The sequence below is a fragment of the Delphinapterus leucas genome, chromosome 6 (assembly GCF_059928025.1).
Source record: "Delphinapterus leucas isolate spDelLeu-1000000601 "Yukka" chromosome 6, BTC_Dleu_Yukka2, whole genome shotgun sequence".
Lineage (NCBI taxonomy): Eukaryota > Metazoa > Chordata > Mammalia > Artiodactyla > Monodontidae > Delphinapterus > Delphinapterus leucas.
In genome coordinates this window covers 27,293,326-27,320,934 of record NC_143134.1, presented here as the reverse complement: position 1 = coordinate 27,320,934, position 27,609 = coordinate 27,293,326, and the positions used below count along the sequence as shown (strand labels likewise).

General features: G+C 40.3%; 1 protein-coding gene across 3 annotated transcripts in view; it reads right to left on the bottom strand.

Annotated features, from left to right (window-relative positions):
• SPTLC1 (serine palmitoyltransferase long chain base subunit 1) overlaps positions 1–26,448 on the bottom strand; it is an 86,666-nt gene extending 60,218 nt beyond the window's left edge. For 2 of the 3 annotated variants that reach the window (XM_089912901.1, XM_022560686.2), the window contains exons 1-4: positions 26,341–26,448; positions 23,582–23,689; positions 20,524–20,618; positions 3–96 (exon numbers count right to left, since the gene is read on the bottom strand). In XM_089912901.1, coding sequence (XP_089769027.1) covers positions 3–96; positions 20,524–20,618; positions 23,582–23,689; positions 26,341–26,397 — 354 coding nt within the window. In that variant the 5' untranslated portion in view covers positions 26,398–26,448. Of the gene's footprint in view, positions 1–2; positions 97–20,523; positions 20,619–23,581; positions 23,690–24,299; positions 24,384–26,340 lie in introns of those variants that run through there. The other variant, XM_089912904.1, reaches the window with a different exon arrangement.
• Positions 26,449–27,609: the final 1,161 nt, after the last annotated feature.

Genomic DNA, 27,609 nt, shown 5'->3' with positions numbered 1-27,609 from the left:
ACCTTGAGCCTAGGGTTATCCAACAATCCAAGAAAATTGAATGAGGCAAAGTTTATACATTCTTTTCCATTCACCACAATGTTATGGCTTGGAGGGCTGGGGAAAGAGACAGGAGTGGTATACTTCAGCAGTCATTCTTGTTACAGGAAACACATTATCAGCTGTCCAGAAGAGGGAAGGTGACAGGACACACAAGTGTTGTCATTCTACTCTATTTGCCTTCTGGCCTCCTAGCTCTCTTTTTATTCTTAAAAAGTAAAATTAGACAATAGTATATTAAAAATCAGATACTCGGTCATCAATTCTACTCTTAATAGGCCACCTCGTAGTACTTAAATAAAAAAAATTGAGCTAGAATTCCAAGATGAATAGATGAATGGCAAACCGTTGCTTTAGTTTTAAAACTCACTTAAGAAAGAAGCTGCTAAATAAAGTACCTGGAATGAGACAAACAGGGAGGAAATATAAAAAGATCAAGATCAAAGGTATGAAGAGGCAGAGCAAGTAACAATCTTACAGTTAAGTGGTTTAAAAATACATGTTACTAGGACTTCCCCCATGGTCCAGTGGGTAAGACTGCGTTCGCAATGCAGGGGGCCCGGGTTTGATCCTTGGTGGGGAACTAGATCACACATGCACGCTGCAACTAAGAAGTCCGCATGCAGCGACTAAGACCCGGTGCAGCCAAAATAAATAAATAAATAACTATAAATAAATATTTTTAAAAAATTACATGTTATCTACAGGAAGCCACCAAAAGAATAAGTGAGCTCTGTTCCCAATTTCTAAAGTTAATGCTGGAATACCATTTAAAAGGAATCCCCCTCATCCCAAAAGGGGGGAAAACAGAGTGGCCAGTTGCACAGGAGAAGCATGGATTGAGTTCAGCTGAGACAAGAGATGGGCTCTTGAGGAGACAACCTATTACATCCTCTGCTGACAAATACTCTAGCTTTAAGTCATGCTTCAAAAACACTGGGCAGGGCTTCCCTGGTGGTGCAGTGGTTCAGAATCTGCCTGCTAATGCAGGGGACACGGGTTCGAGCCCTGGTCTGGGAAGATCCCACATGCCGCGGAGCAACTAGGCCCGTGAGCCACAACTACTGAGCCTGCGCGTCTGGAGCCTGTGCTCCACAGCAAGAGAGGCCGCGATAGTGAGAGGCCTGCACACCACGATGAAGAGTGGCCCCAGCTTGCCACAACTAGAGAAAGCCCTCGCACAGAAATGAAGACCCAACACAGCCAAAAATAAATAAATAAATAAACCAAAAAAGAGAAAAAACAAAACACTGGCCAAACTATGGGACATGAGCTATTAAAGGGTTGTGAGATCAATTTACTTAGTCACAGCCAGCCTATTTCACCTAAAGTAAACCATAAGAATAGAATGGAATGGAAATGCACCAACAGGGCCAGGGAAAGGACGGTGGCACATAACTGTTCTACACATGCATTGCTCTGTGCACTGGGCTGCTCTGTAAAATGCACTGTGGTCAGAAAAGATTGGGAAACACCACTCTCACTGGTATGTTTTAACAGAACTGGTTTTCTATGAGAAAAATAACGAAAGATGCTGGGAAACCAGGGAAGGAAAAGAATGACTGCTTGAAGTAAATTCACAAAAGCAGATGAACTCGTACAAGACTCGGTGAAAAGAACATGGTTGTGGAGTCAGGCAGATCCCGTCAGTATTATGGCTACTGACCACTTCAGAAACTCAGAGATGTTACCTGGCCTGCATAAGCCTCAGTTTCATTTCTCAACTTGTCATTATAAGAGGTGTTCATTACATATTTTCCTTTTTTTTCCCTATTGCTTCAAGAGCTTCTTCTCTTTCAAATAATCCACTGTGTTATTTAGTTTCCCACTTCCCAGGACTTCTTTAGTTTCATAAGTCCTCCCTGATGTGGAGGTGTTGGCACCCACAAAAAGATGAAAAAAAATATCCATGTAGACAAGTCTGTACTAACGGTTGCTGCTGTGAAAGCTGAGGCCATTCTACAAAAAACTGGGACACACAGAGAAATCAAACTACCAGGAATAAGTACACCCAAAGCCCCTGACCAGAGTTGATAAGCTGCCAGCATGATGTAGGGATGTAGACATCTTGTTTCTGCCTAGCACATGGGGCAGGAAAGGAGAACAGTTTCCATGAGAACTGGAAGGCTCACACCTGTGCCCCATGCAGGCTTGCAGCAGTAAGCCAGACAGGGCACTTAACACAGGAATCCTGGAGCTGAAGACACAGTTCCTCACAGAAGCAAATAAAACCGATACAGAAAGACATCTTCACAACAAGGCTTCAGAAGAGTCAAGGGAGGGAAAATAAAACCCTTCCAGTCAAAACCCACAACCACACTATTACTGAGAGTCAGTAATTACATAAGTGAACTTAGAAATAGGACAATGGTGCTTTATCAGAAAGAAACAAATACTACAGACCCCCATTAACAACAGGTTTGGCACTTGAGGGAGAACAGACAAACGGACGAATGAAAGAATCCAGAACTCAAGAAAATTGTGTATACAGGAACACCTCAGAGATACTCTGGGGTCGGTTCCAGACCACTGCAATGAAGCAAGTATAGCAATCAAGAGAACCACATGAAGTTTTTGGTTTCCCAGTGCATATAAAAGTTATGTTTACACCATACTGTAGTCTATTAAGTGTACAGCAGCATTATGTCTAAAAAACAATGTACACACCTTAATTAAAAAATAATTTATTGGGACTTCCCTGGTGGTGCAGTGGTTAAGAATGCGCCTGCCAATGCAGAGGACACAGGTTTGATCCCTGGTCTGGGAAGATCCCACATGCCACGGAGCAACTAAGCCTGTGCTCCACAACTACTGAGCCTGCGCTCTAGAGCCTTCGAGCCACAACTACTGAGCCCATGCACTGCAATTACTGAAGCTGCACGCTCTAGGGCCCGTGTGCTGCAACTACTGAAGCCACCACAGCAAGAAGCCTGTGCACCACAACGAAGAGTAGTCCCTTCTTGCCACAACTAGAGAAAGCCCGTGTGCACCAACGAAGGCCCAACACAGCCAAAAATAAATAAATAAATAATAATTTATTGCATTGGGAGTGGCCAAGATGGCAGACTAGGAAGACCCTGAGCTCACCTCCTCCCATGGGCACACCAAAATTACGACTATTTACAGAGCAGCTGTTGATGAGAATGACCTGAAGACTAGCAGACAAGATCTTCCACAACTAAAGATAGAAGGAATCACAATGAGATGGGTAGGCAAGGTGGAGACATGGTATAGTCAAGGCCCATACCCGCAGGTAGGTGATCCACAAATGGGAGAATAATTACAATTACAGAGGTCATTCCCAAGGAGTGAGGGGTCTGAGTCCCACAAGAGGTTCCCCAGTCTGGGTGTCCTGCACCCAGAAGATGAACCCCCAGAACATTTGTGGTTTTTTTTTTTTAATTTATTATTTATTTACTTATTTTATCTATTTCTGGCTGCACCAGGTCTTAGTTGAGGCATGCGGGATCTTCATTGAGGCATGTGGGATTTTTCGTTGTGGCACGTGGGCTTCTCTCTAGTTGTGGTATGCAGGTTTTCTCTTCTCTAGTTGAGGCATGCAGGCTCTGGGGTGTGTGGGCTCTGTAGTTGTGGCACAGGGGTTCCAGAGTGCATGGGCTCCGTAGTTGGCAGCACATGGGCTCTCCAGTTGAGGCGCGCGGGCTTGGTGTAGTTGTGGTGCGTGGGCTTAGTTGCAACACTGCATGTGGGATCTTAGTTCCCTGACCAGAGATTGAACCTGGGTCCCCTGCATTGTAAGGTGGATTCTTACTGGACCACCCGGGAAGTCCCAAACATTTGGTTTTGAAGGTCAGTGGAGCTTCCTCTTGGGACAGCCAGAGAACTGTGGGAAATAGAGACTCTACTCTTAAAGGCTGCACACAAAATCTCAAACACTCCAGTATCCAAGGGCAGAAGTAATATGAAAGGAGCCTGGGTCAGACCTGCTCGCTGAACTTAGAGAGCCTCCCAGAGAGGCAGGAGGCAAATGGGACTCATTCTGGGGACACAGACACTGGCAGCAGCCACTTTTGGGAGATTATCATACCATGGCAACACTGGTATTGGCAAGTGCCATTTTTGAATCCTCACTCTAGCTTATTAGCACTGAAACTGATCCTTGCCTACCAGCTAATCAGCACCAGTACTGGGAAACACCAGGCCAAGGAGCCAGCTGGGCCGGGACACAGTCCCACTCACCAATAGGCAGGCTATCATAGGACCCCCTGAGCCCCAGGCAATCCAGGACTAGCCCTGCCCACAAACACTAGGCCAACACTAGCTCTGGGACCCCTGGCCCTACAGCCAGCTACTTTGTGACCTGGGCCCACCCACCAGCTGGTTGGCACCAGGACTGGGACTCCCCTGGCCATGCAGCCAGCCATGCCAGGATCTGGGCATGCCTACCAGGGGCCAGCAACTTCTGCACAAGGCAGGGTCTGGCAACCAATTGGACCAAGGGCCAACCACGGCTACCAAGCACCCACAGTAGTTAGTCAGCACACCAAAACAGAAAGACTCGCTCAGCACACACACAGGGCACACTCAGAGCATGTAGCTCTGGTGACCAGAGGGAAGTGTGCTGTTGCAAGTTTAAAGCAATATAAGACTACCTCAGGAAACAAGAAAAAGTTCAAATAAACAACCTAACCTTACACTTAAAGGAGCTACAAAAAGAACAAGTAAATCTCAAAGTTGGTAGAAGGAATGAAATAATAAATATTGGAGCAGAAATAAATGAAATAAGAGACTAAAAAACAATAGAAAAGATCAATGAAGAGTTGGTTCTATGAAAAGACAAACAAAATTAGTAAACCTTTAGCAAGACTCTTCAAGAAAAAACAGGGTCCAAATCAATAAATCAGAAATGAAAAAAGAAGTTACAGATACTGCAGAAATATAAAGGATCATAAGAAATTACTAGGAACAACTAAACGCCAAAAAATAGACAACCTAGGAGAAATGGACAAATTCCTAGAAATGTACAATCTCCCAAGACTGAATCAGGAAGAAGTAGAAAATATGAACAGACCAATTACCAGTAATAAAACTGAATCAGTAATAAAAACTCCCAACAAACAAAAGCCCAGGACCAGAGGGCTTCACAGGTGAATTTTTCCAAACCTTTAAAGAAGGGTTAAGACCTATCCTTCTTAAACTATTCCAAAAAAACAGAGGAGGAAGGAATGCTTCTGAAATCATCCTACAAGGCCAGCATCACCCTGATACCCAAACCAGTGATATCACAAAAAAAGAACATTACAGGCCAATATCACTGATGAACATAGATGCAAAACTCCTCAACTAAATATCAGCAAACTGAATTCAACAATACATTAAAAGGATCATACACCATGATAAAATGGGATTTATCCCAAGGATGCAGGGATGGTTCAATATCTGAAAATCTATCAACATGATACATCACAATAACAAACTGAAGAATAAAAATCATGAACATCTCAGTAAGGATAAAGACAAAGTCTTTGACAAAATTCAACAATCACTTATGATAAAACCTCTCAACAAAGTGGGTATAGAGGGAACATATCTCAACATAATAAAGGCCACATATGACAAGCCCATAGCTAACATACTCAATGGTGAAAAGCTGAAAGCATTACCTCTAAGATTTAGAACAAGACAAGGATGGGCAGGGTATATGAATAGATATTTTTCCAAAGAAAACATACAGACGGCCAATAGGCACATGAAAAGATGCTCAAGATCACTAATCATCAGGGAAATGAAAATCAAGACCACAATGAAATATCACCTCACACCTGTCAAAATAGCTATCATCAAAAAGACCACAAATAGCAAATGTTGGCAAGGAAGTGAAGAAAAGGGAACCCTCATGCACTATTCATGGGAATGTAAATTGGTGCAGCCACTATGGAGGACAGTATGGAAACTCCACAAAAAATTAAAAATAGAGCTATCATACAATCCAGCAATTCTACCCCTGGGTATTTACCCAAAGAAAACAAAAACACTCGTTAGAAAATATTCTTGCACCCCTATGCTCATTTCAGCTTTACAATAGCCAAGATGGGGTAGCAATATCTGAGTGCCCATCGATAGATGTACGGAAAAAGATTTGCCATATATGCGTGGTGTGTTGTGTGTTATTAAGTGAGTCATGGATATGAAATGTACAGTGTGGGGAATATAGTTAATAATTACTGTAATATCTTTGTATGGTGACAAATGGTAACTAGACTCATCAGGGTAATCATTCTGAAATGTACAAAAATATAAAATCACCATGTTGTGTGCCAGGAACTAACAGTGTTTTAAGTCAACTATACTTCAAAAAGAAATGAATAAACAGTGTTTTAAGTCAATTATACTTCAAAAAGAAACGAATAAACTCATAGGAAAAGAGATCACATCTATGGTTACCAGAGGCAGGGTGAGGGGAGGGGGAACAGGATGAAGGTCAAAAGGCACAAACTCTCAGTTATAAGATAAATAAGCACCGGTGATACAATGTACATCATGACAAATATAATTAATGCTGCTGTTAAATTATGTATGAAGATTGTTGAGAGTAAATCCTAAGAGTTTTTATCACAAGGAAAAAAAATTTTTCTATTTAATTTTGTATCTAAATGAGATGATGGATATTCACTAAACTTAATGTGGTAATCATTTCATGATGTGTTCAAGTCAAATAATTATGTTGTACACCTTAAATTTATACAATGCTATATGTCAATTATATCTCAATAAAACAAAAATATTTTTTCTAATTTTAAAAATTTTATTTGTTTTCTAACATTTATATTGGAGTATAATTGCTTTACAATGGTGTTAGTTTCTGCTTTATAACAAAGTGAATCAGCTATACATATACATATATCCCCATATCTCCTCCCTCTTGTGTCTCCCTCCCAACCCCACCCCTCTAGGTGGTCACAAAGCAGCGAGCTGATCTCCCTGTGCTATGCAGCTGCTTCCCCCAGCTATGTTTTACATTTGCTAGTGTATATATGTCCATGCCACTCTCTCACTTCATCCCAGCTTACCCTTCCCCCTCCCCGTGTCCTCAAGTTCATTCTCTACATCTGCATCTTTATTCCTGTCCTGCCCCTAGGTTCTTCAGAACCTTTTTTTTTAAGATTCCATATATATGTGCTAGGATATGGTATTTGTTTTTCTCTTTCTGACTTACTTCACTGTGTATGACAGCCTCTAGGGCCATCCACCTCACTACAAATAACTCAATTTCGTTTCTTTTTATGGCTGAGTAATATTCCATTGTATATATTTGCCACATCTTCTTCATCCATTCATCTATTGATGGACACTTTGGTTGCTTCCATGTCCTGGCTATTGTAAATAGAGCTGCAAAGAACAGTGGAACATGACTCTTTGAATTATGGTTTTCTCAGGGTATATGCCCAGTAGTGGGACTGTTGGGTTATATGGTAGTTCTATTTTTAGTTTTTTAAGGAACCTCCATACTGTTCTCCATAGTGGCTGTATCAATTTACATTCCCACCAACAGTGCAAGAGGGCTCCCTTTTCTCCACACCCCCTCCAGCACTTATTGTTTGTAGAATTTTTGACGATGGCTATTCTGACTGGTGTGAGGTGATACCTCATTGTAGTTTTCATTTGTATTTCTCTAATGACTAGTGATGTTGAGCATCCTTTCATGTAACTATTGGCAATCTGTATATCTTCTTTGGAGAAATGTCTATTTAGGGCTTCTGCCCATTTTTGAATTGGGTGGTTTGCTTTTTTGATATTAAGCTGCATGAGCTGCTTGTAAATTTTGGAGATTAATCCTCTGTCAGTTGCTTCATTTGCAAATATTTTCTCCCATTCTGAGGGTTGTCTTTTGGTCTTGTTTATGGTTTCCTTTGCTGTGCAAAAGCTTTGAAGTTTCATTAGGTCCCATTTGTTTATTTTTGTTTTTATTTCCCTCTCTCTAGGAGGTGGGTCAAAAGGATCTTATGTCAGAGTGTTCTGCCTATGTTTTCCTATAAGAGTCTTATAGTGTCTGGCCTTACATTTAGGTCTTTAATCCATTTTGATATTATTTTTGTGAATTCTGTTAGGGACTGTTCTGATTTCATTCTTTTACATGTAGCTGTCTGGTTTTCCCAGCATCACTTATTGAAGAGGCCGTCTTTTCTCCATTCTATATTCCTGCCTCCTTTATCAAAAATAAGGTGACCCTATGTGGTGGGTTTACCTCTGGGCTTTCTATCCTGTTCCACTGATCTATATTTCTGTTTTTGTGCCATTACCATACTGTCTTGATTACTGTAGCTTTGTAGTATACTCTATAGTCCAGGAGCCTGATTCCTCCAGCTCCGATTTTCGTTCTCAAGATTGCTTTGGCTATTTGGGGTCTTTTGTGTTTCCATACAAATTGTAAAATCTTTTGTTCTAGTTCTGTGAAAAATGCCATTGAGTTTGATACGGATTGCAATGAATCTGTAGATTGCTTTGGGTAGTACAGTAATTTTCACAAAGTTGATTCTTCCAATCCAAGAACATGGTATATTTCTTCATCTGTTTGTATTATCTTTAATTTCTTTCATCAGTGTCTTATAGTTTTCTGCATACAGGTCTTTTGTCTCCTTAGGTAGGTTTATTCCTAGGTATTTTATTCTTTTTTTGCAATGGTAAATGGGAGTGTTTTCTTAATTTCTCTTTCAGATTTTCATCATTAGTGTATAGGAATGCAAGAGATTTCTGTGCATTAATTTTGTGTCCTCCTACTTTACCAAATTCATTGATTAGCTCTAGTAGTTTTCTGGTAGCATCTTTAAGATTCTCTATGTATACTATCATGTCATCTGCAAACAGTGACAGCTTTACTTCTTCTTTTCCTATTTGGATTCCTTTTATTTCTTTTTCTTCTCTGATTGCTGTGGCTAAAACTTCCAAAACTATGCTGAATAATAGCGGTGAGAGTGGGGCTTCCCTGGTGGAGCAGTGGTTGAGAGTCCACCTGCCGATGCAGGGGACACGGGTTCGTGTCCCGGTCCAGGAAGATCCCACATGCTGTGGAGTGGCTAGGCCCGTGAGCCTTGGCCGCTGAGCCTGCGTGTCCGGAGCCTGTGCTCCGCAACGGGAGAGGCCACAACAGTGAAAGGCCCGCGAAATGCAAAAAAAAAAAAAAAAAAAAAAAAAAATAGTGGTGAGAGTGGACAACCTTGTCTTGTTCCTGATCTTACAGGAAATGGTTTCAGTTTTTCACCACTGAGAACGATGTTGGCTGTGGGTTTGTCATATATGGCCTTTATTATGTTGAGGAAAGTTCCCTCTATGCCTACTTTCTGCAGGGTTTTTATCATAAATGGGCGTTGAATTTTGTCAAAAGATTTTTCTACATCTGTTGAGATGATCATATGGTTTTTCTCCTTCAATGTGTTAATATGTTTTATCACATTGATTTGGGTATACTGAAGAATCCCTGCAATCCTGGGATAAACCCCACTTGATCATGGTGTATGATCGTTTTAATATGCTGTTGGATTCTGTTTCCTAGTATTCTGTTGAGGATTTTTGCATCTATGTTCATCAGTGATATTGGCCTGTAGTTTTCTTTTCGACATCTTTGTCTGGTTTTGGTACCAGGGTGATGGTGGTCTTGTAGAATAGTTTGGGAGTGCTCCTCCCTCTGCTATATTTTGGAAGAGTTTGAGGATAGCTGTCAGCTCTTCTCTAAATGTCTGATGGAGCTCACCTGTGAAGCCATCTGGTCCTGGGCTTTTGTTTGTTGGAAGATTTTTAATCACAGTCTCAATTTCAGTGCTTGTGATTAGTCTGTTTATATTTTCTATTTCTTCCTGGTTCAGTCTCAGAAGCTTGTGCTTTTCTAAGAATTTGTCCATTTCTTCCAGGTTGTCCATTTTATTGGCATATAGCTGCTTGTAGTAATCTCTCATGATCCTTTGTATTTCTGTAGTGTCAGCTGTTACTTCTCCTTTTCATTTCTAATTCTATTGATTTGTCTTCTCTCTTTTTTTCTTGATGAGTGTGGCTAATGGTTTATCAATTTTGTTTATCTTCTCAAAGAACCAGCTTTTAGTTTTATTGATCTTTGCTATTGTGTCCTTCATTTCTTTTTCATTTATTTCTGATCTGATCTTTATGATTTCTTTCCTTCTGTTAACTTTGGGGTTTTTTTGTTCTTTCTCTAACTGCTTTAGGTGTAAGGTTAGGTTGTTTATTTTAGATGTTTCTTGTTTCTTGAGGTAGGAAGAAACAAGAAATATTACTATATTGCTATAAACTTCCCTCTTAGAACTGCTTTTGCTGCATCCCACAGGTTTTGCATCATTGTGCCTCCATTGTCATTTGTTTCTAGGTATTTTTTTATTTCCTCTTTGATTTATTCAGTGATCTATTGGTTATTTAGGAGTGTATTGTTTAGCCTCCATGTGTTTGTAGTTTTTACAGATTTTTTCCTGTAATTGATATCTAGTCTCATAGCATTGTGGTTGGAAAAGATACTTGATATGATTTCAGTTTTCTTAAATTTACCAAGGCTAGACACAAGATATGATCCTGTAAAACATTCCATGAGCACTTGAGAAGAAAGTGTATTCTGTTGTGTTTTGATGGCAAGTCCTATAAATATCAATTAAGTCCATCTTGTTTAACGTATCATTTAAAGCTTGTGCTTCTTTATTTTCATTTTGTATGATCTGTCTATTGGTGAAAGTGGGGTGTTAAAGTCCCCTACTATGATCATGTTACTGTCGATTTCCCTTTTCACGTCTGTTAGCATTTGCCTATGTATTGAGGTGGGTGCATAAATATTTACAATTGTTATATCTTCTTCTTGGATTGATCCCTTGATCTTTATGTAGTGTCCTTCTTTGTCTCTTGTACTAGTCTTTATTTTAAAGTCTATTTTGTGTGACATGAGAATTGCTACTCCAGCTTTCTTTCGATTTCCATTTGCATGGAATATCTTTTTACATCCCCTCACTTTCAGCCTGTATGTGTCCCTAGGTCTGAAGTGGGTCTCTTGTAGACAGTATATATATGGGCATTGTTTGTGTATCCATTCAGCCAGTCTATGACTTTTGGATGCAGCATTTAATCCATTCGCATTTAAGGTAGTTATTGATACGTATGTTCCTATTACCATTTTCTTAATTGTTTTGGGTTTGTTATGGTAGGTCTTTTCCTTCTCTTGTATTTCCTGCCTAGAGAAGTTCCTTTAGCATCTGTTGTAAAGCTGGTTTGGTGGTGCTGAATTCTCTTAGCTTTTGCTTGTCTGTAAAGGTTTTAATTTCTCCGTTGAATCTGAATGAGATCCTTGCTGGGTAGAGTAATCTTCATTGTGGATTTTTCCCTTTCATCATTTTAAATATGTTCTGTCACTCCCTTCTGGCTTGCAGAGTTTCTGCTGAAAGATCAGCTGTTAACCTTATGGGGATTCCCTTGTATGTTATTTGTTGTTTTTCCCTTGCTGCTTTTAATATTTTTTCTTTGTATTTAATTTTTGATAGTTTGATTAATATGTGTCTTGGTGTGTTTCTCCTTGGATTTATCCTGTATGGGACTCTCTGTACTTGCTGGACTTGACTGACAATTTCCTTTCCCATATTAGGGAAATTTTCAAGTATAATCCCTTCAAATATTTTCTCAGTCCCCTTCTTTTTAACTTCTTCTTCTGGGACCCCTATAATTTGAATGTTGGTGCCTTTAATGTTGTCCAAGAGGTCTCTGAGCCTGTCCTCAATTCTTTTCATTATTGTTTCTTTATTTTGCTCTGCGGTAGTTATTTCCACTATTTTATCTTCCAGATCACTTATCCATTCTTCTGCCTCAGTCATTCTGCTATATTGATTCCTTCTAGAGAATTTTTAATGTCATTTATTGTGTTGTTCATCATTGTTTGCTCTTTACTTCTTCTAGGTCCTTGGTAAACATTTCTTGTATTTTCTCCATTCTATTTCCAAGATGTTGGATCATATTTACTATCATTACTCTGAATTCTTTTTTAGGTAGACTGCCTAGTTCCTCTCCATTTGTTTGGTCTGGTGGGTTTTTACTTTGCTCCTTCATCTGCTGTGTGTTTCTCTTGTCTTTTCATTTTGCTTAACTTACTGTGTTTGGGGTCTCCTTTTCGCAGGCTGCAGGTTCGTAGTTCCTGTTGTTTCTGGTGTCTGCCCCCAGTGGGTAAGGCTGGTTCCATGGGTTGTGTAGGCTTCCTGGTGGAGGGGACTTGTGCCTGTGTTCTGGTGGATGAGGCTGGATCCTGTCTTTCTGGTGGGCAGGACCACGTCCGGTGGTATGTTTCCGGGTGTCTGTGACCTTATTATGATTTTAGGCAGCCTCTCTAATGGGTGGGGTTGTGTTCCTGTCTTGCTAGTTGTTTGGCATAGGGTGTCCAGCACTGTAGCTTGCTAGTCACTGAGTGGAGCTGGGTCTTAGCACTGAGATGGAGATCTCTGGGAGAGCTTTTGCTGTTTGATACTATGTGGAGCCAGGAGGTCTTTGGTGGACCAATGTCCTGAACTCGGCTCTCCCACCTCAGAGGCACAGGCCCGACACACGGCCGGAGCACCAAGACCCTGTCAGCCATACGGCTCAGAAGAAAAGGGAGAAAAAAAGGGAAAAAAAATAAAATAGTTATTAAAAAATTTTAAAAAATATTAAAAATTAAAAAATAATAATAAAAAAATGAAAGAGAGCAACCAAACCAAAAAAGAAAACCACCAATGATAACAAGCACTAAAAACTATAATAAAAGGAAAACAAACAAAAAATAAAAAATGGACAGATGGAACCCTAGGACAAATGGTAAAAGCAAAGATATACAGAAAAAATTACACAAAGTCCACCACCTGAATTCTGTGATGATCTATTATTCAGTATTCCAGAGATGCAGGGTACATTAAGTTGATTGTGGAGATTTAATTTGCTGCTCCTGAGGCTGCTGGGAGAGATTTCCTTTCCTCTTCTTTGTTCGCACAGCTCCCAGGGTTTAGCTTTGGATTTGGCCCCGCCTCTGCGTGTAGGTCACCTGAGGGCGTCTGTTCTTTGCTTAGACAGGACGGGGTAAAGTAGCAGCTGATTAGGGGGCTCTGGCTCACTCATGCCGGGGGGATGGAGGGATATGGAATGCGGGGCGAGCCTGAGGTGGCAGAGGCCAGCATGATGTTGCAACAGCCTGAGGCGCGCTGTGTGTTCTCCCGGGGTAGTTCTCCCTGGATCACAGGGCCCTGGCACTGGCAGGCTGCACAGGCTCCTGGGAGGGGAGGTGTGGATAGTAACGTGTGCTTGCACACAGGCTTCTTGGTGGCTGCAGCAGCAGCCTTAGCATCTCATGCCCGTCTCTGATGTCCACGCTGACAGCTGCGGCTCGTGCCTGTCTCTGCAGCTTGTTCAGGCGGTGCTCTGAATCCCCTCTCCTCACGCTCCCCAAAACAATGGTCTCTTGCCTCTTAGGCAGTTCCAGACTTTTTCCTGGACTCCCTCCCAACTGTGGCGCACTAGCCCCCTTCAGGCTGTGTTCACGCTGCCAACCCTAGTCCTCTCCCTGGGATCTGACCTCCTAAGCTAGAGCCTCAGCTCCTAGCCCCCACCCGCCCGGGCGTGTGAGCGGACAAGCCTCTCAGTGCTGCTCTCAACCTCTGAGTGCTGGTCGGCACTGATCCTCTGCGTGGGAATCTCTCCACTTTGCCCTCTGCACCCCTGTTGCTGCGCTCTCCTCTGTGGCTCCGAAGCTTCCTCCCCGCCACCCACTGTCTCCATCAGTGAAGGGTCTTCCTAGTGTGTGGAAACTTTCCCTCCTTCACAGCTCCCTCCCAGAGATGCAGGTCCCGTCCCTATTCTTTTGTCTCTGTTTTTTCTTTTGCCCTACCCAGGTACGTGGGGAGTTTCTTGCCTTTTGGGAGGTCTGAGGTCTTCTGCCAGCATTCAGTAGGTGTTCTGTAGGGGATGTTCCACATGTACATGTATTTCTGATGTATTTGTAGGGAGGAAGGTGATCTCCACATCTTCCTCCTCCGCCATCTTGAAGGTCTCCCTTTTTTCTAATTTTTATAAGATACTTTATTGCTAACAAATGATAACCATCTTCTGACAACACAGGGTTGCCAGAAACCTTTAATTTGTAAAAAGTGCAGTATCTATGGGAATGCAATAAAGTGAAGTGCAATAAAATGAGGTGTGCCTATATATAAATATATGGCAAATGACAGCAGCTGCCCCCACTAACTACTAAGTTACACATATTTCTTTCTCTATGGAGAAAAATAAAATTGAATTACCATATTCAAAGATGAATTCCACGCATATTAAAAAAAACCTAAAAAGTATTTTGGAACAGAGGGAAATTTAGAAGGTCTTTGTGACCTTGCAATAGGAAATGATTTCTGAAACAAGTATGCAAACACACAAACCATGAGGCAAAAATGGATGAATATGACCAAGTCCAAATTTAGAATTCTGGTTCAATGAAGATACCAAAGACAAAATTAACAGACGGGTGATAAAGAGATTTACTAGATTTCATGAATCTAAGATGGCATCGACTGTATTTTATCTATCACTAAGGAAGTAAAATGCAATGATGCAGGGACTTCCCTGGTGGTGCAGTGGTTAAGAATCTGCCTACCAATGCAGGGTACATGGGTTCAAGCCCTGGTCCAGGAAGATCCCACATGCCACAGAGCAGCTAAGCCCGTATGCCACAATCACTGAGCCTGTGCTCTAGAGCCCATAAGCCACAACTACTGAGCCCGTGTGGCATAACTACAGAAGCCTGCGTGCCTAGAGCCTATGCTCCACAATGAGAAGCCACTGCAATGAGAAGCCCGTGCACTGCTACAAAGAGTAGCCCCCACTCGCTGCAACTAGAGAAAAGCATGCATGCAGCAATGAAGATGCAACACAGCCAAAAATGAAAAAAATAAAATAAAATGCAATGATGTTTTCTTATCATTTATATTTTAGTTCATATTTAATGAAAGGGCTATCTTGACACAGATTTTTGTCATTCTACTTTTGTACCCATGAAAAGAAAAATATAAGCAAGATCAATCAGGCAAGACATTCGTAACTTCTAGTCAGCAGTTCTGTCTGCTCTCTGCTACGTAATGGATATCATGGGTATTCATACTCCCTGCTAACATATTCTGCTCCCTGCTGACAGAAGGATCCTGGCATTGCTTAGCAGGATGCTCCGCTATCATCTCTGGGATGACTTGACAAGTCAGTATCACCCATTCTCTAAGTTTGATGCTGGAACTTTCCTACTGGACTAAACTCTTAGTTTCATCTTTATGCAGTTGAATCACGTTTCTAGAAAGTAAACTGTTATTACCCAAAGGCAGTAGGAGTTTGACAAAGGAATGTTCAAAGCCTTAGTCCCAGCAGCCTCTGTTCAACTGTCTGGAGGGATCTGGCCATTTCTCCTTCCATCGCTGATTTACTTACCAGCAGTGCACAAAATTCAACTGAGGTGTTGGCAGTAAGCACAGCCATGACCAAGTTCATCAGTGTGCAAGAAATGATGCCCTCACCTGCTCCCAGCTGACAATGACTCTCAGCAGCTGTAAGATTCATACATGTTTCAGAGATCATAAAATCGGAAAAAAAAAGTTTCTTAGACTCATTGTAATAGACTACTACTCAAAAACTGACCAAGGATTAAAATCTACACAATACTGGGGACTCTTGATAATCGAAAGATAGACTGGGAATCAAGGAGAAGAAGAACTAAAAGATATGAAGAGGCATTCACAGGAGGGAAAAACCCCAGCAGCTAATAATAAGTAGATCAAATGATACTTAAAGGCTCAAATAATCAGAGAAATGCAAAATAAAACAATGTTACCAAACACAGCTGTGGGAAACTGAACGCCCATATACTAACTCAGGAGAATCACAGTGTAGGAAAGTCCCATAGGGAAATGAGACAGGCATATAGAGTAGTACCCAATTTCTGGTCCCACACCCCTAGAGAGACTCAGACAGGTCCACAAGAGGACATTAATCAGGTTTAATCACCAGGTTTTTTTGTGGCAGTGGGGAGTGGGGGTAGCTTAGGTATCCATCATGAGGAAAATCACTAAATTTACCCATCACTAAGTAAAACATGGTGGCCATACACAATAGAATAATAGGTAGCAGTTGGAAGAAATGAACAGGAAGTCCATCTAGCAATTCCACCTCTCTGCCCTGCTTGATATTTCTTCACACTGCTCAACACCAGCTAACATTGTATTTATTTCATTCTTGGTCAGCCTGCCCTAAGAGAACTAAGATTTTGATTTATCGCACATGCTCATCAGCACATTCCTTAAACATGGTAGGCACTCAAATATTTGTTGAAAAATAAGTGCCGAGTAAAAAACTTGTAAGAAAAAAACCAGAATGAAGTCTAGAGCACAAAATTAAAAACATACTTTCATAAAATATTAAGATTACATGGATTCAAGCATACATACGTAATAATAACATATATGACTTTAATAACATAGAATAATAAAAGAAAGCAAAATACACGTATTACAGTGGGATACCTTACTGGGGAGGAGAACAGATGCAGGCACTGGGGATGAAGGAAATAATAAAGCAAATGAGAATGCTGCCTTACATGGGTGCTGATGAGAGCGGTGCTGAAGGGAGAGTCAATGCCTTTGCAGGAAAGGCTCAAAATGAAGAAAATAAAACAGAGACTCAACTAAACCAGAGGATAAACCTTTGGCAAATTTGAGTGAGAAAGGAGACACAAACCCCATAGATGTGTTGTTATATATATCTATATACAAAGTTATATGTATATATTTTACATATAACTTCCCAAGAGAATCCTATGAATTACTTCATGCCAATGCATTTGAAAACAAAAGAAGAAATGAACAATTACTAAATGGCAGTAACCAAAACTTACTCAAAAAGGAAATATGAACAGCTTTAAAAACTCACTGAAGACATTTAATTCATGATTAAAAATCTATGCTCAACAGAACAAACAACAAATAGTGTTGCCAGGAAAACTATAAGACTAATATACCTCTGATACCAAAGCTGGGCCAGCACAGTAAGGGAAAAGAAAAAGACTAAACTCATTTTTCAATACTGATGCTAAAAATAACAAACATAAGCAAAAAAAAAAAAAAATCCAACAATTAATAAAAATTAACCAAATAGTCATGCTTAAATAGGGTTTATCACTGAGTTGTAAGAGTTCTTTTTATATATTTAATATTTTGGATACTAGCCTCTTAACAAATATGTGACTTGAAAATATTTTCTTCCATTTTGTGGGGTTTTGTATCATTTCTCTAGTAATGGGCTTTGAAGCACAAATGTTTTTAATTTTAATGAAGTCCAGTTTGTCTATTTTTTCTTTTGCTGCTTGTGCTTTTGTGTCATTTCTAAAAATCTCTGGCCAATCCAAGATTATGAAGATTTACTCTTTTGTTTTCTTTCTTCTAAATTAAGAACTTATAGTTTTTGCTCTTAAATTTAAGCCCATGATTAATTTTGAGCTAATTTTTACACATGGTGTGAGGTCAGGGTCCATCATCATTCTTTTACATGTGTATATCCTGTTGTCCCATCACAATCTGTTAAAAAGAGTATTCTTTCCCTACTGAATTGTCTTGGCATTCTGTTGAAAATCAATGGACCATAATTTAAGGTTGTCCACCCATTTTTAAGAATAAGACACTGAAATGCTAATTGCAAGCACTGTGTAAATGGGCTTGGCTTCTTGACTGATGGTGCGCTTCACTCTATGATAATGAGACATAGGCTTGTTTATTCATCTGTGGAGACCGCAAACTCAAAATTTGCTGTTTTTACTCTCTTGACTCTGAGTTTCACCAGAGAGGAATCCTCCAGTGAGGTGTATATGAGGATATAAATCTGGTTTCCAACTTTCTGAAAGCTGAGTTGGAGGAAACGGGATTAGCATCCCATTATTCATTATATACCTGCTTTCTGTTTTTAGAATGGCACTCGCCTCCTCACACATTCTTAGGACTTTCAATTTATATTTAGCCTTTCCAGAGAGTAAATCTCCCATCTTTCTGCAAGTCTACAGAGCTGGAATCTGGGGTACGGATGAGTGGCATGGTTGCTTGCAATTTTTCTCATAAAAATTTATGTATATGCTTAATTAATGTAAAAAATTCAATCAGTACAATTTAATATAGTAATGGATTAGAGAAGAAAAGTCACAACCATCTCAATAGATAAAGATAAAATTTAATAAAATTTAACACTGACTTTAAAACTAACAAAGTTCCCTTAGCAAACTAGGAAGAGAAAGGAAGGCTTATAACACCATACAGGTTATCCCTTAAAAGCCATCAGGAACAGGATACAGAGGCCCTTGTTACCACTCCTATTCAACACTGCATGGTAGGTATCCTAGCAAGTGCAATAACACAGAAACAAGAAGAAAATGACGCTTCATGACAGAAGTGAAAACTCTCTGGAACCCAGAGACGAAGCTATTAAAAGATATGCAATGTTAATTTCCTGGTTGTGATACTGTACTATAGTTAAGCAAGATGTTACCATTGGGGGAAACTGATGAAGGGTATATGAAATCTCTCTGTATTATTTCTGACAACTGCATGTGAATCTACTATTATTTCCAAATAAAAAGTAGCAAAAAAATAGTTAAGCAAAATCTCTATGAAGAATGTTATGCAACTTCTCTCAGAGACATAAAAGACCTAAGTATACAAGTGACACACAAGGTACGTGGTGAAGAGATTCAGTATTAGCAATATACCAACTCTCTCCAAATTAATCCATAAATTCAATGCATTACTAGTCACAAACCCAAACCCATTTTCTGGTCAAATCTGATCAGCTAAACCTAAACTCATAGTGAAGAGTCAAGGATAGCCTAGACAATTGTGAAGAACAAGGAGGTGAAGGACTCACTCTAGTCAAGGCCTATTATTAAGCTGTGGTATAAGCGAGGTTCTGGCACAGGGAGAGATAAATATACCAAAAGAATAGAAATAAAGCCAGAAACAGATCCTTTATAAGGGAACTTGACATATGAAAGAAGGGAAATTTCCAATCAGTAGGTAAAAAATGGACTATTCAACTAATAATGTTGGGACAACTGACTGTCATATGGAAAACAGGCAAATTAGACGTTTGTGGTAGGAAGGATTTTATAACCATAACATTAATGATTGGTCAGTCTGATTTCAGAAGTAAAACTTTCATGAGACCAAAGAAATTTGTGAAAGTGAAGAATACAAGCCTCTCTCAGATCAGACCAGAAGTAGAAGGACATACTCAGGAGAATAGCCTACATCATATTTTAAAATAGAATACTAAACACTTTCATGGCAACAGGCATGCTGTGGCAAAAGTATAAATATAAGCAAAGGAAAAACATCTACCAACTTCAAGATGGTGGTTATCTTGCCTGGGAGGCAAGAGTAAGTGATAGATGGGAAGGGATTTCTTTAGTGATACACTTGACCACTGAACAACATGGGTTTGAACTGTGCAGGTCCACTTATACACAGATTTTTTTCAACAGTAGATACTACTGTACTACATGATCCACGGTTGGTTGAATCCATGGATGTAGAACCACATATCTAGAGGAACTGGGTATCTGGAGGGCTGACTCTAATTTATATGCAGGTTTTTGACTGCCCAGAGGGTCAGGGCCCCTAACCCCCATACTGTTCAAGGGTCAACTGCATTTCTAATGCTTTATTTCTTTTAAAAAATAGATTTAAAGTAAAGATAGCAAAATGTTAATACCTATTACTTCTGGGTGGTAGATACATATGTGACTGATATTTTCTGTATACTTAAAATTTAAGAAATAAAAATAAAAATAAAACATTGGAAGCCAGGAGGTAGGTAGCATAAGTGAGCTGAAGTTTCATAATTCATATTGTGAAAGTCAACAGGCACTGCCTATCATTAATCAATCAAGAAACAGTAATGTAAGCATACTGCTAATATCTAGTTATGAAGGTAACCTTCAACAGATCTAAAATCAGAAGCAATCCAGGTGGGAAAAAGTAGGAATGCTGTTTTTCATTTTAACTGTCTTCCCATTTGAAATATTATGTGTGTGTATTACTTTTTTTTTTTTTTTGCAGTACGCGGGCCTCTCACTGCTGTGGCCTCTCCCGTTGCGGAGCACAGGCTCCGGACACGCAGGCTCAGCGGCCATGGCTCACGGGCCCAGCCGCTCTGCGGCATGTGGGATCTTCCTGGACCGGGGCACGAACCCATGTCCCCTGCATCGGCAGGCGCACTCTCAACCACTGTGCCACCAGGAAAGCCCCTGCTTTTAAAAATATATATATATTTTTAAAAAGGGAAAAACTTGGAAACCCAAATTGAAGACTATTAAAAAAGTTTCTGATCTCCAGAAATTTCTGAAAGTCTTATTTCAGTTAAAAAAAAAGGAATACTATATAAACCACTGTGTACTTTGTTGAGTTTACCTACAGGAAACCAAATATAAGCCCTTGACTAGCAAAACCAATTTACCCTGAAACGATGTTGTAGTTGAGAGCAGGATGGTCTTTTGAGACAGGAGGAACAAGAGGTTCTGGTTGCCACTCTTCAATCAATTCTTCCTTTTCCTACAGGAGAAAAGCAGTTAAAATACAGTGCAGTGCTACTTACTGGACAGCAACTCTAGCGGTATCTAAACTGTTTGTTGTAATGGAACCATCATAATGAACACACTGCTAGACACAGACATCCAGCTGCTGTGCCTGGAAATGACACAGAATCACTATTGAGTTTTGTGCACTTAACCCCTCACCTCTTTCCTTATCTCAGGCTAAAGGTTCTTTTTCCATGAAGCTTTGTGGCTGACTGGAAATTTCTTAAAAATTTTATTTCTATGTTCAGGATTTTTCACTGTGGGAAGTAGGAAGTATAACTGCTACTGATGATAAAACTAAAAGTCTATAACACAAAGGTGAGAGGCATGACTGCAGGTAAGGGAGCTCAGCCTCTACTGCAAGATATGACAGACAGCCATGCCTTAAGTTCTTACAGGCATGGCTGTCACAGGAAGGGATCAACTAGACTACAAAGCACTGTTTCTACAAGCCATTGGCAAGGATTCAGAAGTAACTGAAATATACCAAAAGACTCTCATAATAATTATTGTAACAGGATTTAGTTGTTTGGAAATTTCTCATAAAAAACTACTTTATTCCTTTTACCTGTTATTTCATGCATTCCAAGTGTTTTGACTATTTTGAGTTTCTTACGCTTTCTCGAACTAGAAAACAATGTAATTTTGAAAATGTAGTCTGGATGTACAGGATGAGATGAGGCACCTGATGAACATGACAGCCACAGCAAATCCTGCCTTACATAGGCCCACTCTCAATACTTCTATCTTCACACTCCTGTTAAATGCTTCTGTGCATTTTTCTCCTAATAGGCAATTCTAGGGCATGGCTAGGAGCATATTCACCTGATGCTCAGGCACTCAAAACTGCTGGCTGAATAAATCAGTCAATAAATTCCTCATCTATTTCTGCCAATGACTGCACAGAACAGCAGCCTGAACAAGCCTGAAGTATGTATCGTGCACACTGTCCACTTGCTACCACAGAGACAGATTTGAGAATCAACTCAGGATTGCCTGGTATTCAAGAGTCTCTGCAAGGGACTTCCTTGGTGGTGCAGTGGTTAAGAATCCGCTTGCCAATGCAGGGGATATGGGTTCAAGCGCTGGTCCGGGAAGATTCCACATGCTGCAGAGCAACTAAGCCTGTGCACCACAACTACCGAGGCTGTACTCTACAGCGCGTGAGCCACAGCAACTGAGCCTGCCTGCCACAACTACTGAAGCCCGCACACCTAGAGCCCGTGCTCCGCAACAACGGAAGCCACCATAATGAGAAGCCTAAGCACCTCAACGAAGAGTAGCCCCCGCTCGCTGCAACTAGAGCAAGCCCACGCTCAGCAACAAAGACCCAACATAGCCAAAATTAAATAAATAATGAAAAAAGAGACTCTGCAGACCTATAAAACTGAGAAGGGCATTTCTTCTTTGCTGCCATAAGTTAAGCTTTAGAAACACTCATAAAGTTTTTTTTTTTCTTCCACAGCTTTTAGGGTAAGATGTCAGTGATTACTGAATCTTGCTCTAGGTAAGTTCTGCTTTTAGAGGGTTATCCTAAAATTATGTTTCAGTATCCTTCTTTAAAATGCATATCTGTGTGGATTGACTTGTCTAAACTTAAACTAAGAATATTAGGAATGATCAACCCCTTAAAAAGTTGGGCTATAAATCTATTCCATGGCCTCATAATCATTCACGTGGAGCTCCTAAATACCAAGGGAAAAAAGAAGAGACAGGATTTCTGGCCCAGATAGCCCAATCTTAATGCAATACTATCAAAAGAGTGTTCTAAGGCACCCTAATCCCACAGGTATTCATAAAAAAAAGGGCGGGGGTGGGGATCTATGGTCAAGTTTATGGCAGTTCTCCAAACAGCGGTTCAAATATCCACTGGCATATTAAAGGTTACAAGAAATCATGCAATGAGACACCTCTTTAGTCTTCTTTACCCAGGTTTCCAAAACTTATTTGCCCTAAGAACCATTTGTTGCATATCCCCTATCCCCTAGGGGGGATACTGCCTGACCATCTCATGACAAATATTAATGATCAGGACAGCAGGGGCAGCCAGTGAAACCAGGGGAACAATCGCCACATTGCTGTAATTCCATTCCACTTGCACTTCCTTCTGTGAATGCTCCAGAAAAGAGCGGTGCTCCATCATTGTGCCACACTCAATGCTGCCTTGTGAACCAAAGTTTCAGGCATTTTTGTGGGAAAACATCTCTCACCATCTCTGTATCCCTAAGTAGTATTCTGGCACATTGCTACAGAGGCTGGATAAGGAAACAATCCAAGTTACAGAAACCACACCGCAGTCAAAACTGCTCTTCCTCTCACACCCGGGGCACAGTTACTAAGTGTTCCTACCTGCGTGAGAAGGTAGGGGATTCCACAAACCCCTTGGTCCCTCGTACTAACAGACTCGAAGTGGTCAGGACTGCAAGTCCTCTCGACACTTCTGCTTCCTAAGGTTTGCCTAGCTTGTGCTTGAGCTGGGTCCCTTACCATATAGAACACAACAAAATTTGATTTGGGGTGGGAAGGTAGAGAGCAGTGGGATGGGGAGGATTCTTTCTAACTCTGAATTTCCTTTATAAAGACCACAGGGGAAACTTTCATTCAGGCTTCAGAAATAGTGGTGCTCTTCCTGAGCAACTCATGTAATCCTTCTTGTATACGGACATTTGAAATCAAGCATGCATCCATGCTTCCCGTCCAGCATCTAGTACGTTCCCAGACTGCTGTTTACTCCTAGCAAAGTATAAAGGCCTGTAACATGGTACTCCTTTGTGTATTCACTTTATCCCTGGCTTCCCCGTATTTTGCTTACCCTGATTTCCTTACATTCCAGAAAATATTTTAACATTTATAGTTGAGCCACCACAAGTCCTGTTTTGAAAGATGTAGCAACTATAATCATACACCGAATAATAAAATAGAGATTTAACTTCTTACCTTGACTGTAAGATCAGATCGTTCTTGTAACTTGTAAGTTTTAGAGAAAAGAAGTCTGATTATCCAGAGTATTAAAATTCCTTCCAAAATAAGATGATAAGCAGGAGCCTAGGAGTGAGTCAAAAGCAAAAGCATAACAAGAAGTGAAATAAACATTTCCAAAACCTGCACATAAAATTTAATTCATCTGCATATGCTGCTCCCATGACCTTTATACCTATTTATTACTTCTTAAAATTTACTTTCAAAGCTCACTTCATGTCTACTCATTCGTTTTCCCATTTCTAACAGAAGGCAATTTCTCCTACATGAAAAATCTCTAAAACTGCAGCGTTAGGAATAAAAATTAATTTTAAAAGTTAAATCTGACACAGAATTCCAATAGTCTAACAATATCAACTATCAGATCCTTCAGGTAATTTATATTTTTACTGGTGAGAAATAACTGTAACAAACATTTCACAGCTTCACAAGCCTTCTACAACCCCCACATACCATGGATAAATTGAGAATTATTTGGACACCAGTTTCCATAATTCTCAAAGACTTTTGCACAATTTACTATAATTCCTGTATCCCCAATAGGCCTCTTTAAATTCTCCTTGGAATGTGGCAGAGAAAAAAAGACTTTATAAGTGTTTAAAGAAATAGCAGGTCTCTTTTCTACCAGTTTCCCCAAAGTATGTAGTGTTTTCCATGTCAACATCCATAAAGGTACCTTAATGAAATTATCCGCATCAGGTCTTCTTTTCAACTGTACATTTCCAGGATAAAAGCCAGGCTGACTTTTATGTCTTACACAACTAGATACAGTAAGTGCATATAAAAGATTTCATATATCAACTAAACCTCCATAAGTCAGTTATGGGGTGCTACATTCCAATAGGTTGTCATCGGAAAGTCATTTAAAAGAGGTATTTATGCAAGAGGGAAGAGATATGGGGATATATGTACATGTACAGCTGATTCACTTGGTTATAAAGCAGAAACTAACACACCATTGTAAAGCAATTATACTCCAATAAAGATGTTAAAAAAAAAAGAGGTATTTAGAAACGTAAATACAAATTATTTTCAAACATTAGACAAAAAGAAAGCAATGATGATTCACAACAGTTAAAAAAGTTCAGAAGGGGGGACCAGGGAAACTGCTGGCAATTTCATAAATAAACTTTCAGGTCATTGGACAAATGACTTTAAAACTACATACATGCTACATATGTATGGGTACACAGCAAGACTCCTCAAATTCTGCATACACTGTGCACAGAAATTAGAAGCAAAACCAGAAATCTAAGACTATTTTTAAAATTTGCTGATCCCTCCTGACTATAATTCATTTAAGAATGAGGACTCTACTAAAAAAATCCTTTTGGTTTTATCAATAATTGGATTATAGTTGACAAACATAAGTCCAAGTCACTAAACATTCCACTCCACAAAGAAATCCTAAGAAAAGTTGAAATGTCTACTGAATTAATAAAAATCACAAATGTGGCTTCTTTTCTTCCCTAGGAAATGTTACATCAAGGAGACCTTCTCTCAAGTCTCACTCATGGTCAATACCAGGGTATGAGAAGTTACATTGTCAAAGGGCAGTCTTCAAAAAGGCAGCAACAATATATAGTAGAAATTATTCATTTCTAAAAAAGGAAATCTTAAATTTTAGTGGTTCTTCTTAGTCACTATAATCTACCTAAGGCTGGACATCACCTAGGCTCTATTTGCTCTCTTAACTGTTTTTTTTTTTTTCAAAAAGTCCTGATGGGTTTTGCAATAATACATCTTGCATCATCACCCTTACCAGTAAGCGCTATATTAAGTTTTAAGAAAATTATCAAAAGAAAACAGATTCACTTTAAGTGAATGTAAGCTCTGTAAGCACAGGGACTTTTACCTGTTCCCTCATTGCACTATTCCTAGCATCTAGATCTCTGCTGTCCAATACTGTAGTCACTAGCACCATTCAACTATTTAAATACACATCTAAATTAAATTAAATGAAAAATTCAGCCCCTCAGTTGCACTAGCCACGTTTCAAGTGCTTAACAGCCACATGTGGTTAGGGGGCTACTGTACTGAACAGCTCAGAGAACACGCAGAAAAGTTCCATTGCACAATGCATAGAAACTCACTAAATGTCAAATGAATGAACATTCTCCGAGACTGACATTTAAATTTTATATTTTCAAAAAAGCTCCTAACTGGTCTTTCTTTAAAATTTTACTAAAATAGTTGTATCTTTACAAGACAGAAAATGGGACGTAGGCGGAAGAATGACAAACTATTTCACATACCTAAATCATTCGGCTTCCTTTCTAACCCCACGTCCCAACAAAAACAAAGTCCAACTTATTACAATTCTTTCCCCTATTCCCTGCTCCACAGTTCCGAGAACCTGTCTTCCCCAGGACCTCACCAGACTGAGATTTTCCACTCTACTTTCATCACTCCGTTTTACCATCAGTCCCAACTCTTGTTTTTGACTAGCCTCTCTCCTGTATTCGGGCAGGACCTGGAGAGGGCTCCGTGCTCGCAGCAGCACAATACAAGACCCCCGGCTCCGGCTCTCGCCGGTGCCTCCCTACATTCCGCCACTGGGAAATGTGTGCGCCTATGAGCCTTTCCAGCGAGGGACGCCGGGGGTCCGGGCATAACCGGGCCAGCCCCGCCCAGGCCTCAGGCCAAAAATCCACACAAAACGTCCCACTTCCCCAGGGCTGGGTGTGGTCGTGGACGCCTGGGGCCGCCAGGCTCACCTCGTAGAGCGCCTGTACCATCTCCACCAGCACCCACTGCTCCGCGACCGTCGCCATAGTTAGCCGCCAGGGTTTCCTTCCGGAAGGCGGGCCACAGGCTCGTCAGATATTGCGCGGCGCGGTCCAGTGACGTCTATACGCCCGGAAGGCGGGGTCGCCGTCAGTTGGGCACCGCCTTCTCGCGCCTGTGTACTGGGCGGCGGGTGGCTGCGCTGGCTGAGGAAGGTTTAGGGGTGAAAGGTCAACTTGGGGTCTCACTTGGGTGCGGGGAGGGGTGGGAAGCGGCAGGCTGGTCCCCGCAGCAGGTGTTCACAACGCGGCCATTATGTGCCAGACCCCGTGTTGGGCTCTCCGGATGGAGAGATTTTAATAAATGGCCCTCGCCCTTCGCAGGCAGTTGGGTGCAGGGAGTTATTAATGCAATCGCAAACATATTCTTTACTTTTAAATTACGTAAGTAATGCAGGAATGCATTATCGTAAAAAAAAATAGACAGCTCTTATATAGCACTTACTGTGTATAAAGCCTAGCCTAAGGCCTTGCAGGTATTAAGCCATAATAGGAGTTTGGTGTGGAACCTTCAAGAGCCTATGTATCCCAACGTGGTGTGCACACACACTTCGGTTGGATTTCTTAAATTTAACCGGGAGCATAGGGACAATATCGTTCTACAATTTGCTTTTCTTCCATTCTTTTTTTGGCTATAAATCTTGTGTTTTTAATCAACGAAGAAGCCTATTTATTGGAATAATTTGTTATGTATATTTCTCTTTCCATTTTATTTAAACATTTTCCTATTGATGAACACTTAGTTTTTTTCTACTTTTTCACCTATTACAAACAATGCTACAGTAAACATCGATGTGCCCTATTGTCTTTCTGTGCGTGTTGGGGTATGTCTGGCAAGTTTCCTCAAAGTCGAATTTTACTCAGTATGCATGTTAATGCCGATAAATAGTGCCATACTGCTCTCCAGAATGGCTCAACCAATTTTAAATGTTCGAAAGTGTATCCATAGTCTATCTCATGATGGATATTATCAATCTTTTAAAATTTTTGGCCAATTTAATTTAATGGAGATAAAATGTCTCTTCACTGAATTTTACTTTCCATGCTGCTGGTTATTCACGGTTATTCTTATATGTTTATTGGCATTTGTAGTCCATTCGTGAATCATCAATTCATATTCTTTGCCCAGTTTTCTATTAGTTATTTTTCACTTTCTAATGGATGTATGGAAGCTCTTTATGCATTCTGAATATCTTATAT